Source organism: Ictidomys tridecemlineatus, chromosome 6 (genome assembly GCF_052094955.1).
Source record: "Ictidomys tridecemlineatus isolate mIctTri1 chromosome 6, mIctTri1.hap1, whole genome shotgun sequence".
Classification (NCBI taxonomy): domain Eukaryota; kingdom Metazoa; phylum Chordata; class Mammalia; order Rodentia; family Sciuridae; genus Ictidomys; species Ictidomys tridecemlineatus.
The window spans coordinates 46,317,078-46,331,360 of record NC_135482.1 but is presented as its reverse complement, the minus strand read 5'-3'; the positions used below and the strand labels follow the sequence as shown (position 1 = coordinate 46,331,360).

At 35.1% G+C, this 14,283-nt stretch overlaps 1 protein-coding gene and 1 long non-coding RNA gene across 2 annotated transcripts in view; one reads left to right on the top strand and one right to left on the bottom strand.

Annotated features, from left to right (window-relative positions):
* Positions 1–6,928, top strand: part of Nup107 (nucleoporin 107) — a 42,762-nt gene extending 35,834 nt beyond the window's left edge. Inside the window, exons 27-28 of the mRNA XM_005328722.5 lie at positions 5,919–6,086; positions 6,473–6,928. Coding sequence (XP_005328779.1) covers positions 5,919–6,086; positions 6,473–6,580 — 276 coding nt within the window. The 3' untranslated portion in view covers positions 6,581–6,928. The remainder of the gene's footprint in view (positions 1–5,918; positions 6,087–6,472) is intronic.
* The window catches only part of LOC144378618 (uncharacterized), a 35,501-nt gene extending 21,268 nt beyond the window's left edge, over positions 1–14,233 (bottom strand). Inside the window, exon 1 of the long non-coding RNA XR_013440484.1 lies at positions 14,048–14,233. This is a non-coding gene — a long non-coding RNA (uncharacterized LOC144378618). The remainder of the gene's footprint in view (positions 1–14,047) is intronic.
* Positions 14,234–14,283: the final 50 nt, after the last annotated feature.

Genomic DNA, 14,283 nt, shown 5'->3' with positions numbered 1-14,283 from the left:
ATTTAATATGTTCACACAGGATAGTAGAATTTCATTTTTAAAATTCTGGACCTAAAATTTTAATTATACATGTATTTGACTTAATTTATAGATAGATAATTCTAGCAGCACAAGACATACATACATCAGTGACTTTCACTTCTAAGGTGTCCATTTAAATGACTTGACAAGCTTTTTTAAAAGTACAAGGTTCCATCCCCAGAAATTATGGTTTAATTAGTTTGAGGAAGGGCTACACTGTTTGTTTTATAATCACCTAGAAACTTTAATGTGTGACCTAGATTGAGAACCAGTTAGAAAAGTATTAAATGCCATAAGAACAGTACAAAGTAAGTATTTTCTTTTTTTAAGTTCAAGAAAAGAAGAGATTGTTTTGGGCTGGGAATATAACTCAGAAGATAGAAAGCTTCCCTAGCATGAGTGAGGCCCACACTAGAGGAAAAAAAGGAGGAGGAAAACAGGATTGTTTTTTAACCTGGAAGGACTATGGACAGGAAGCTTGAAAGCTATAGCATTCGATTGAATCTTGAACAAATGGGTAGAATTTGGATGAGGTAAAATGGGGAATGGAAGGATACTACAATGATAATATCAGAGAGAAACACTAAGGCCTTATCCAGGGACATGACAGAATGGTAGCTCAGTTTTCCCTCTGCAGACAGATAATCAAGAAAAACTGGAAATCTTAGATTATTGGATATTTATTTTGAATGGAGAACAACAGTGTTCTTGATACTTTTTCTTCTGCCACTCCTAATATCCTCTTTTATTTTATCACTTATTCTTTAATTAATTTTAGCTACTATAGATATCTACCTCTTTTAGTTTCCGTAGAAACTAGATTGGAACCTCTGTTTGCTGTTATTACTGATAGATTAATGTTTTGTTTTTGTTTTACTGGGGATTGAACCTGGGGGCACTTTATGCTGAGCTACATCCTCAGCTCTTTTTTTATTTTTAGACAGGGTTTCACTGAGTTGCTTAGAATCTTGCTAAGTTGCCGAGGCTGCTCTTGAACTCAAGATCCTCCTCAACCTTGTGAGTTTTGGGATTATAGGCGTGCACAGGGTGCCTTGCTTAGGTTAATGATCTTGAAACATAGATTAATGATCTTGAACTTTTAATCCTAAAGTTCATAATAGAACTCCCCTGACTAGTTTTAAACCTTCAGCAGTTTCCTTAGGATAAACCTATCTTCTGATTCATGCTGGTGTTAGTGAAAATAAAATTTTCCTGTTACAAAATGCTAATTGTTACTTGAATTATGAAACAACTTGAGTGTCTTGTTGATGAATAAGTCTTTATTATTTATTCTGATTAATTAATCTTAGTAGATTAAATAATGAAAGCCACAAAATAGTCTCATAAAAATGATGTTGGATTGGCAGACAACAAATGATATTGTATTGTTTTATGGAGCATTTTATAAATCAGTATTTGGTCTTAGTCATTTCTTTAAAACTAATCCAGAAAAGGAGATTCCTTTAACAGTCAATGATAATGGTATTTTAATTACTCTATTGAGTTTAGTTTAATACTCCTAGATATTTAATATTCAACAAAGTAGGGAATTATCTAGGGTTCCTGCTAGCACATATATTATTTGTGTATAAATTAGAAAATTGAACCCCTTCCCTTACACAGATAGGTTCCATGCTAGGTACACATGATCTGTAGAATGAAGCATAAGCTGGATTTCAGCTTCACTCACTCACTTGACCAGGTGCCCTTGTATAGTACTCAACTATACATGATATTCCTGGCATTACACACAGTTTAGTATAGGAACATCTCAAGTTTTTAAGTAGCTGTAGAATGTTCCTATTAGTATTGAAGGCAGGTGGCACAGAAGGCTGGCAGCAGAAGTAGAGTAGGCATTTCATCTATACCTACTTTTTACTACTACAACTACCTCTACTTCTACTTCTGCTACATTCTAGTCTAAGCTTCTACTGTGTCTCCTTTGCTTCCCGTTCTCTTTCTTTTTTTTTTTTTTTGTATTTATTTTTAATTGTAGTTGGACACAATACCTTTATTTTATTTATTGTTTTATGTGGTGCTGAGGATCAAACCCAGGGCCTCAAACGTGCTAGGCAAACTCTCTACCGTCTAGCCACTACTCTACCCGCCCCATTCTTCTTTATATTATTATTTCCTTGTTTATCAATTAGTGATCATTTAAAAATGAAATGTCACTCTCTCACCAAGAACTTTCTGATAGTTTCTCATCATAACTTGAATAAATCCTTAGTTCTCTTCTTAACATACAAGACTGTACATTTGCCGTTTTTTGTTTGTTTGTTTGTTTGAACTACCTGCCAGTCTTATATCCTCCTGCTCCTCATTATGTTCTTGATTTCTGGATCGCTTTGCAACTCTCCCTCTGCCTAGAATGCTCTTTCCCCAAGATATCTGCCTAGGTAGCTTCTTAATTCTCTCAACAGTCTCCTCAAATAGTTTCCTTAGAGAATCTCTGCCCCCCATCAAGTCACCCTTGTTTGTTTTTTGCAATGCTGGGAATCAAACTTGTCATGCTAGCCTAATGTTCTACCACTGAGCTGTATAGCCCCAGCCTAACCATTCTATATTTGTGTATTTATTTTTAAATATTGTAGATGGACACAATACCTTTATTTTATTTATTTTTTATGTGGTGTGAATGAGGATGGAACTCAGTACTTCAAATGTAGTAGACAAACACTTTACCACTGAACTACAATCCCAGCCAACCACGCTTATTAAATAGCATATATAATACACATCTGTCACTGAATCCTTATCTTATATTAGATTTCTTTCTACCACATTCCAATATGTGTTTTGTTTTGTTTTGTTTTTTGAGTCTACTCCCAGTACAGTATAACCTTTATAAAGGGAGCAACCTTGTATTCTTCACTTCTTTGACCCTGACACTTAAATTAATGTCTAGCACATACAAGGCATTTGGTAAATAAATGGCACTACATTATTGGAGTGAATGCACTTTTTTCAGATTAGTTATTTCCATAATGTCAATAGAGGTAGACTTCTGCTGTCGACATGTCAGTCAATGAGTTTTTCTCACATAGAAGGCACTGTATGCCCTTGGTGAAAAGAATTTTTTGTTTTAAATGTTTTAGTATATTTTAAAGCTTTTAATTATTCATACAAGAGAAATAGGTTGTGGCAGAGTAGTTTATTTCTTTTTCCTTGTGGCAAATGTCTAGGTCCATCCGGTGTGATTCTGAATGGTTGATAGTAAGCTGTCCACTGCCATGGGAATCATAGGAAAAGAGATCACTTGCACCACTCCCTGATACTGTGGCAGCAACAATAGAATTTAGGAGAAGCAGGTACCACAATTCATCTTGTGGTACCTTTTATAGCTTTTAGGTAACAAACAATCCAAGAACCAGGGGTACTTTACCTCCTTAGCATAGGGGAAAGACTATACTAGAGCATAAATGGAAAGCCCCAGAAAGCAACAGTTCTCTTATCATTCATAATAGGTTCTGCCTCTAGAGGGGTCAGTAATATGAATAATGAATAAAAATTTGAGGTGTTTTAACTTGCATTTTAAATCTAACACATTTAGATAATCTAGTGAGTACCTTATCTTTTTTTATTGGTGCATTGTAATTATATATAATAGTAGGATTTATTATGTCATATTTGTACTTAAACATATTTGATCATTCTCATTCTTTAGTACCTTTTATTTCCCTCTCTTCCTTTTTCCCCAGTGAGTGCCTCACCTTGAGAAAATAAATGAAAGTGCTTTCATTTTTAAAGCTAAGAAAATATGGCTGGGTGCTGTGGCACATGTCTGTAATCCCAGCAACTCAGGAGGCTGAGGCAGGAGGATCTTGAGTTCAAAGGCAGCCTCAGCAATAGTGAGGCACTAAGCAACTCAGTGAGACCCTGTCTCTAAATAAAATATAAAATAGGGCTGGGGATGTGGCTCAGTGGTCGAGTGCCCCCGAGTTAAATTGCCAGTACAAAAAAAGAAAAGAAAATATGAGGCATATATTTTAATATTTGCTTTTATGTATTTATACCTCAAAACAAGACTAAAAGATTAATGGGCAGTATTTTTCTTGTGTGTGGAAACCTGGCATAAGTTAGGTAGGTTAGCCTAAGTTAGTACGTTACTTCTTGGTAGAATAACCAAGCCACATTTTGTTGCTTTACTCCATTTATATCTACATTTGAAAATGTTTTAGCAATTTAGTTTTATAGCCTCTCCCAAGAAATATTTTGAGATATTTTATTAAGCTTTTTAATTTGCTTTACTTTGTCCTGGCTATTCTGTTTTGTTGTGTTTTACACGATGAGTTCTATATGTTTCCTTCTGATTTTTCTTTTTGTTATGCTAGGAATCAAACTCAGGGCCTCATTCATGCTAGACACATGCTCCACCACTGAGGTATACTCCAGCCATTCCATTTTGTTTTAAAGATTATTTCAGAAATTTTAATGTGTTTGGGTGTGTTTTTATTATTTTCACTATTTTAATTTTCAAGTGTGTAGTGAGAAAGCAGTGAGCATAAAAGGGCTACTCTTTTATTTCTGCAGTTTTGCTTTAGAAAAATCCAGAAAAAAATACTTAACTTTTTTTCTAAGATTGTCCTCATATATTTCTTCTCTCGTTGATTATATTCATATCTATAGGTTTTGTCAGTTTTTCTAAATTATACAAGAAAATCATAAATTCATTCTCCTTGTTGAAAAAACTAGAAAGTTGCCACATAGTTCTTTCCCCTGTGCACCCTTCTCTGCATCCTAACCATTTTTTCCCAAGTATAACTGCTGTCAGTTTGGTGTGTGTTTTCACATCTCCTTAGATCTATTTGTAATTACATCTGTACATATCCAATAAAGTGTGGTGATGTTTTCTATTCTGCTTTTTGTTCTGATGGTATTCAGTTTCTCTTATTCTTTTTATACAGTTGTTATTATAGACATTAAATTTATTAGAAATACACTCAATAGCATTTTCATTATTCTCTTCCCTCTCTAGTATACTTTGTTCATCTTCATACTTTTTTGGCATAAAATTTTGTTTGCTACATAACATGATTAAAACCTTGCCTCATTTTATTTTTAATAGGCATTATAAGCCTTAGAGTAATTAGCACATACCTATAATCCCAGCTTTTAGGGAAGTAGAGGGAGGAGCACTACAAATTCAAGCCTAACTTGGGCAATTTAATGAGATCCTATCTTAAAACAATTTTTTTTTTTTTTTAAAGGTCTCAGTGGTTGAGCACTTGCCTGGCTTGTGTGAGGCCCTGGGTTCAATCCCCAGCACTGCCAAAACCGAAAAACTTTAGCTTTTTCCTGGTTTTTTGTTTTGTTTTGTTTTGTTTGAATATTTATTTTTTATTTGTAGTTGGACACAATACTCTTATTTATTTATTTTTATGTGGTGCTGAGGATGGAACCCAGGGCCCCCGCACATGCTAGGCAAGCGCTCTACCACTGAGCCACGACCCCAGGCCTAGCTTCTATCTGTTTTGATTTTGATTCAGCACAGTCATTCTTCAGCATCTATGAGGGTTTGGTTAGAAAATCCCTGTGGATAATAAAATTACATATATTCAAATCTGTTATATAAAATGGCATAATATTTTATATAACCTCCTCCTATCCTCCCATATCCTTTAAATCATCTCTAGATTATTTATAATGCCTAATACAATGTAAATGCTATGTAATTAGTTCTTATATTGTTTAAGGAATAATGACAAGAACAAAAAGTTTGTATATGTTTGGTACTGTTGCAACTTTTTACCCCAAATATCTATTTACTTTCTATGGTTGGTTGAATCTAGAGATTTGGAACCAATTATGCACAGGACCAATTGTGCATGCCTTTTCCATTTGTAAGGATAGTTAGCTTAAAGTTGTTAAAATGATGACTTGATGTCTGTTTGTAGGATGCTGAGGAAGACCATGAAAGAACACATCAGATGGTTTTATTGAGAAAGCTATGTTTGCCAATGTTGTGTTTTCTGCTTCACACCATATTGCATAGTACTGGTCAGTATCAGGAATGCCTGCAGTTAGCAGATATGGTATCCTCTGAGCGCCATAAACTCTATCTGGTAAGTGCTAGAATGCTTGCTGTTTAAATTTTATTGATTTGATATACTTTATGATGATATTTAATTTTGTGAAGACATGCTTACATTTTTTATTGTTTTTGGATTTTAGTTGTTCTTGAACTTTCTGAAAGTAACAGTCTAGTTTTAATAAATGTGCTTTTTTTCCAAATATGTATATGATCATATAAGCAGTTAGAAATATATAGACTGACTCTGAGAAATAGCCTGAAGTTCCTAAACTGCTCTAATTTTCTAGCTTCTGTACATATAAATCATACAAAGAAATTTCTTATTATATTAATTTAAATCATCAGATTAATTAGGTAACTAAAAGATCATATTCTTTTTTTCTCATTCTTAATTTTGTTTTTCTTTTTTAATACCAGGTATTTTCTAAGGAAGAACTAAGAAAATTGCTGCAGAAGTTAAGAGAATCCTCTTTAATGCTTCTAGACCAGGGACTTGACCCATTAGGGTATGAAATTCAGTCATAATTCATTCACTCTTTGTATTGTTACTAATTCCCATGATAAACAGAGGGTTTTTTTTTAATATAATATACATATTTGTAATTACTGGCCTTTTTTCTTCTGCATTATTCTGGGGGGAAATGTAAAATTTTGACATTTGAATTTTGTACATTTTCAGAATATTGCTGAGGGTATAAGCTCTGTGGTAGAGCACTAATATGCAAAAAAAAATACTAGCACCACAAAAACAAAAATAAAAACAAACCAAACCAGAATAGTATGGTGACGCTTTGAAAATTTAATGTATTGTTATTTCTCTAAGTGTGTTTTTTAATAAAATATGTAAAAATTAAAATATTCTGTTCTTAAAAATTTCAAGTTTATCTCTTTTATATAAAAGTAAATTAAATTGTTTATTCTAATTTTTTTATGTAATCGTAAGCACTCTAATATCTTAAAATTATAAAGAGGATGGAGAGTAGATTCATTTTCAAGCCAAGTATATAATTTTTCATTTATTATAAATTCAGTAATTTTAAAAAGTATTAGTTACTAAGATGAATATAGCAAAAAATGTTTTCAACAACAATAATAATAACATTATTACTTTCTTTATTTTGAAAACATTTTTAGTTTATTAACTCTCACTTAAGAAACCTGCTATTAAAGTAAGTTAGGGAATACAAGGAAATTGGAACATTAAAAAAATGCAATATCTGATACACAGTAAGCATTGAAAACATTGGGAAATTCAAAATAAATAAGATCTAATCCAATCCTTCTTATAGGGAAAATATTCATATTTAAAAGGTGCCATTAAAAAATACAAATAGTGTGGTGGTAGACACCTATAATCCCAACTACTTAGGAGACTAAGGTGGGATTAAGAGTTTAAGACCAGCCTGGGAAATTTAGCAGTCCTCTGTCTCAAAGGTAAAAAAAAAAAGTCTGAACAGGAAGAAACTGTCTTCAGTTAAAAAGGCTCTGAGCAACTTGGGCTGAAGTTTGAGTAATGCACTAAATTTGCAGAAGTATAAAGATAAGATTCAAGTATCGTGAAGCACTATAGATTAGGAAATCAGTATTAGCAAGGCCAACAATGGTAAAGGCTAGGCATGTTTATAAACTAGCAACCAGGCCAAGTTAACTATACTACATGGCTTATAAACGGGAGATAACTGAAAGAAATACTGTTGTACCAAATCTGGCTAATCATCATCTGAATCATCCAAGGAATTTCTTAAATATTTACTTACAGATGATACCTGGGGATGTCTGGCTTAAGAGGCCTGGGAATGGATCACAGAAGTTATATTTTTAAAATACAGTATTCCATTTGTGATTCTAGTTAACTATTTGGGAATTCTGGCTTAAATCAGCGATAGGTATTGTCATTCTTCCTGTACCCAAGGCATATAACACTAGTTGATCACAATAGAAATCAATTAGAAATGTGTGAAGCAATGAACTCTGCTTCAAGTTTTATTTATGCCAGTGAAAATGATTCAAAGATGGACTCTTACTATCATTACATATTCATCAGAATGGCTAAAACCCAAAAGACAGACAACACCAAATCTTCACAAGGATGTGGAATAAATTATGATACATTGTTAGGGAAGAATGTAAAACGATACTGTCTCTGGGAAAATTTGTCCTGCCCTGCCCTAATCAGAAATTGAGTTCAAGAGACCTCTACTATTGAGTTACCTTTCCAGCTTTTTTTATATTTTATTTTGAGAGAGGATCTCACTAAATTGTTCAGGCTGGCCTCAAATTGGGATCCTTCTAACTCATCCTCCTCAGTAGCTGGGATTATAGACATATCTTACCAGCCTATTTGGGGAAATTTTCAAACATTTTCTGTAATTTATCTAGAAATTTCAACCTACATACTTACCCAAGAGAAATGAAAATAAATTCCACAAAAATGTGTGTTAAAAAATTATCATAGTTGTAGCTAATTAAAAAAAATGATCATAGCAGTGCTTAGCATGTGTAAGGGCTGGTTCTATCACAACAACACACACACACACACATTCATAACAGCATTATTTTAAAAGCTCCAAACTAGGAATGATCTAACCTACATACCCATTAATCAGAACAGCTAAACAACTTGTGATGTTCATACTCAGTAATATAAAAAAGAAATAACTATTCTTAAATTCAACAGAAGAAGTCAAATTACATGTTATTTCATTCATTTATATGAAGTTCTTGAACAGTTAAAACTAATCTATGGTGAAAAAAATTAAAATAGTGACTTTTACAGGGGAAGGACACCCTATTTTCTGAGAAGGAACATAGGGAACTATTGGGGGTAAAGGAAATATTCTATATCTTGATAGGGATTACAAAGGTATATCAGTTGTCAAGAAATTATACAATTGAAAGCTGGGTGTCTAACTCAGTAGTAGAGTATGTGCTTAGTGTGAAAGATCCTGGGGTTAGTTCACAGAACCCCACCAACCCAATACAATTATGCTTTACACATTTAAGTGTAAATTTATCTTTGAACAATCAAATGGGCAAGCTAGGGGTTGTAGCTCAGTGGTAGAGCGTTTGCCTTGCACGTGTGAGGCCCTAGGTTGGATCCTGAGCACCACATAAAAATAAATAAAAATAAAGACATTGTGTCCATCTACAACTAAAAAAAAAAAAAAATTAAAAAATCAAATGGAAAGACAACTCAAATGTAGTTAGCCATGATAGTATACACCTATAATCCCAGCTTCTTGGGAGATTGAAGCAGGAGGCTAATTAAATTAGCACAAGATCTTGCCTCTAGGGGCAAGGGAGAACTAGAAATGAAGATTAGTGGTAAAATGCACCTGGGTTCAAGCCCAACACACAAAACAAAAACTAATAAAGCTGGGTGCAGTGCTGCCTATCTGCAGTCCCAGCTACTTGGGAGGGTAAAACAGGAGGATTGCTTGAGCTCAGGAGTTCAAGGGCAGCCAAAGCAACTATGATGAGATCCCTATCTCCCACCCCCGCCACATACACACACACAAGTGGGCCATAGAACCAGAGATTTGGGTTTTATTTTACTCTCATCCCATTTTAGCTATGAGATTATACTCTATTTTGACATATCAAGTGAGACTAATAATCACATTTCAGGACTGTGGTTAGGATGAGGGCACCTGCACTTTACATAAAGCCAATTAACCAACTAAATTGCCTTGAAGAAATATAGACTTGGAAATAGTGAAAAACTAGGTGGGTGTCAAAAATGGTGTTAAGGTGCAGGGTACAGTGGTACAAGTAATCCCTGTGGTTTGGGAGGCTGAGGCAAGAAGATCCCAAGTTGGAGGCAAGCCTGGGCAACTTAGTGAGACCATATCTCAAAAGATAAAAAAGGGCAGGGGATATAGCTCAGTGGTAAAATGTCCTTAGGTTCAATCCCCAGTACCACCAAAAAGAAAAAGAATAACATTATGGTTTGGATCTTAAATGTCCAACCAAAGGCCATGTGTTAAAGACTTGGTTGCCAGCTTGTGGGACTATGGGGAAAAGGTGAAAGTATGGCCTAGTGGAAGGAAATTGGGTCACTGGAGCATGCACACAAAGTGGGTATTGGGACCCTGACCCCTTACTCTCTTTCTTTTGCTTCCTGCCCACCATGACGTGAAACCTTTGCTCTGCAACATGCTCCTGCTATAATGTGCTGTGCCACCATAAGGACAAGTGACCAATGGGCTGAAATGTCTGAAACTATGAACCAAAATCTTTGCTACTCATAAGTTATTTCTTCAAGTATTTTTGTCCTGTTGACAAAACTAACACAGATAGGGTTAGACTCAGGAAGGCTTTTAGTAACAAGATTGGTAAATATAAGTCAGTTGAGATCCACTATAGTTTAGCTCTTTGTTTTTTATGATGCTGGGAATCTAACCCAGGACCTGGCACATGCTAAGAGCTGCATCCTGTCCTAATATATTTATTCTTTAACCCAAATTTCAGAGTGCATATTTTTTAAAATATTTTTTAGTTACAGATGGATGCAATATCTTTATTTTGTTTGTTTATTTTTATGTGGTGCTGAGGATTGAACCCAGTGCCCCACATGTTCGAGGCAGGCACTCTGCCACTGAGCCACAACCCCAGTCCTCAGAGTGCATATTTTAACTACAGATTCTTCTTAATTTAGGAGGGGGTTACATCCCAATAAAGTTTCATAAATTAAAAATACCTGAAGTTTAAAATGCATTTAATACACAGCTACTGAACATCATTGCTTAGCATCATGGTACACTGCAGAATATCAGTTATTCAAGCTTATGACTGCCTGGCTGACTGAGGGCTATAGAGCTCTGCTATTGCTCAGCATGATGGGAGAGTATTGTATCACATACTGCTAGAGATTAAATCTGAAGTATAGTTTCTACTGAATGTGTTACCACTTCTGGATCTTCAAATGTCAAATGATTTACATTGAAAGCCAGGAACCATCTGCAGGTTAGTCAGCTTTTTATTGCTGTGACTGAAATACCTGGTAAGAACAACCTAGAGGAGGAAAAGTTATTTTGGCTTGGAATTTCAGTTGGCTGACTCCACTGCTGTCTGCCTGAGGTAAAGCAGAATATCATGGCTGAAGGGCAGGGTGGAGGAAAGCTACTCATAGCAACCAGGAAGGAGAGAGAGAGAGAGAGAGAACTCAAGGAGCCAGGGACAAAATATAATCCCCAAGGTATGCCCCCAGGCCTACTTCCTCCAGTTACATCCAACCTGCCTGCAGTTCCCACCAGTTATCCAAATTATTTATCTATCAAATGGCTTTTATCCACTGTTCAAGTTATATCTCTCATAATCTTTTAGTTATTTCACCTTCAAACATTCTTGCATTGCCTAACACACGAGTTTTTGTGGGAACATCTCATATCCAAATCATAAATGTATAGTTTCAAATATCAGAAATAAGGGATTACAAAAATATAATTTGGGGGCTGGGGATGTGGCTCAAGCAGTAGCGCGCTCGCCAGGCATGCGTGCGGCCCGGGTTCGATCCCAGTACCACATACACACAAAGATGTTGTGTCTGCCAAAAACTAAAATAAATAAATAAATAATATATAATTTGTCAGACATGCTAAGATTATTCGCCCAAATCTATAATCACAAAAAGAGTGAATTGAAGCAACTAAATAGAGTTCCTCTGTGCTCTTAAAGGAATAGGTAAGGTTAAGCCTTGTAAATCATTAGTCAGATAGGCTTCTATTGTTCCAAACTGGAAGGGAGGATGAAAATAAAATATATAATGGAAAAGGCATGAAGTACAGTAACAATTAGTAAAGTCTGATGATGTAGAAAGAGGAACATACACAATATATCAGGAAGAGCATATTAGGAGAGCTAGACTTTAGACAATGCTTAATCAACTTTTACTCATTCTTTTCTTAGTTTTAGAACCATTTCCTTAAAGAAGTCTTTGACTACCTTTCTTCCCCAAGTTTAGGGTAAGTTCTTATACACTCACAGAATTATGTTTTATTATTTTAGAACACTCATTATAATTTCTAATCGTTTAATACTAGTCTTCTCTAAGTTCTATGAAAGAGGGTCTGGTCTCGTTCAGATGTATTGCCTGATACATAGCAAGTGTTCAATAAATATTTGAATAATTTTTACAACAAAGGAGAAATTTAAAACTTTCCATCAAACTACTTAGAAATTAAGGACAATGAAAATATTACACTGACTTAAGGAACGTGGCCAAAGCTATTCTAAATTTTTCTCATTTAAATAAAAATATCTGTTACAGGATGGGGTGTGGTTCAGTGGCAGAATGCTTGCTTAGCATGGTGAGGCACTGGGTTCAATCCTTAGCATCACTTAACAAATACAGACATTCTGCTCATCTACAACAACCAAAAAAAAATTTTTTTTAAATCTATAACACTTGTAATCCTATTGTGATTCCAATGACTTATGAGGCTGAGGCAAGAGGATTGCAAATTTTGAGGCCTGCCTCAGCAACTTAGTGAGACCCTATATCAACATAAAAACCCGTTGGGGATATGGCTCAGTGGTAAAGCATCCCTGGGTTCAATCTCCCCAATACCAAAACAACAACAACAAAAAAAAAACTATTGAGTCTCCAAAAAAAATCAATGACTTGGAACAAAACCAGTAGAAGAGGCCAATGAAATATACAACATACTGGCAATGCTAATCATCGGACAAATGCAAATGCATAATAATAAAAATGATACAGGACAACAGGTGAAACAGTGTAAAATACTACATACTACTCTAAGTACATTAAAATATTTATTTGGGGTAGTGAGGGGGAGTGTGGGAGGATTAGATGAACTCTAGATAGTGCAGAAGAGTGAGAGGGGAAGGGAGAGGGTATGGTATTAGAAATGATGGTGGAATGTGTTGGACATTATTATCCAAAGTACATGTATGAAGACACGAATTGGTGTGAATATACTTTGTATACAACCAGAGATATGAAAAATGTGTGCTCTATATGTGTAATATGAATTGTAATGCATTCCGCTATCAAATATAAATAAAAAAAATAAAAAGTAGAATATTTAAGTAAAATGACAGTTTTCGAGAAAAATAAAATACAAAAACTGATTTAAAATGTGGAAGAGGGGGCTGGAGATGTGGCTCAAGCGGTAGCGCGCTCGCCTCGCATGCGTGCGGCCCGGGTTCGATCCTGAGCACCACATACCAACAAAGATGTTGTGTCCACCGAGAACTAAAAAATAAATATTAAAAAAAATTCTCTCTCTCTCCCTCTCTCCTCTCTCATTCTCTCTTTAAAAAAATTAAAAAAATAAAAAAAATAAAAAAATAAAATGTGGAAGAAACTCTCAATTGTTTATTAACCATAACTTTGGAGAAGTCAGCAAAGAACTTACCAAAGCATAAACGTCCTTCTATACATCAATCAGAAAAAGCCAAGTACCCCTAAACAAAATGAGCAGATAGAAACAGGAAATATACCAAAAGCTCATCTAATCCTATGACTACTCAAGTCACTGGAAATAAAAAGCCTGCAAATTAAAAGCACAATTTCTCACTCTTTCTTTTTATCAAATTACTGAAAAATCACTCCTAGTTTTTCACAGTAAGGAAAATCAACCGTACTGTAGCCGCATGAATATAAATTAGCACAAACATTCTAGAGACCAATTAAGTAGCATACACTCAAAGTCTAAAATCCCTTCCACCTCCAGAAACTTGGACTGGATATTTGATACTGGTTACTGTTAAGCCTCAGGAGTGAAAACAGTATTGTGGTAATACGGAGAAATGTGCCTACTTTTTAGGCTCACCTAAGTATTCAGGGGTAAAAAAGATGTGATACATGAGTAAAAATTGAAGCAAATGTGCCAAAATATTGTTATATCTACCCTGAGTATATGACAGGCCATCAAACTCTACTTTTCAGTATGTTCAGATATTTTAAGAAAAACGTTTTAAAATATGCTTTGTAGAAAAGTCAAGCGAAGACTCCAAATTGCTCACCATCCGCCTCATAGGTAATATTGGCCAACAGTATCTGCACATCCCACTCGTACCATATCTAGACAGTGGACCCACGGAAACCATCAGAAAGGGGTCCCAGTTGACCAGTCAGGGTTGGACAGGTTGGGCATATTATGCGGGACCTACAGATAGGAGCCAAAAACCAGCCGTTCCACGCGCCGAGCTCAGTGCGCCTGCGCAGTGTAGAACTGGCTGCTTACTCAGGCACAGTGGAA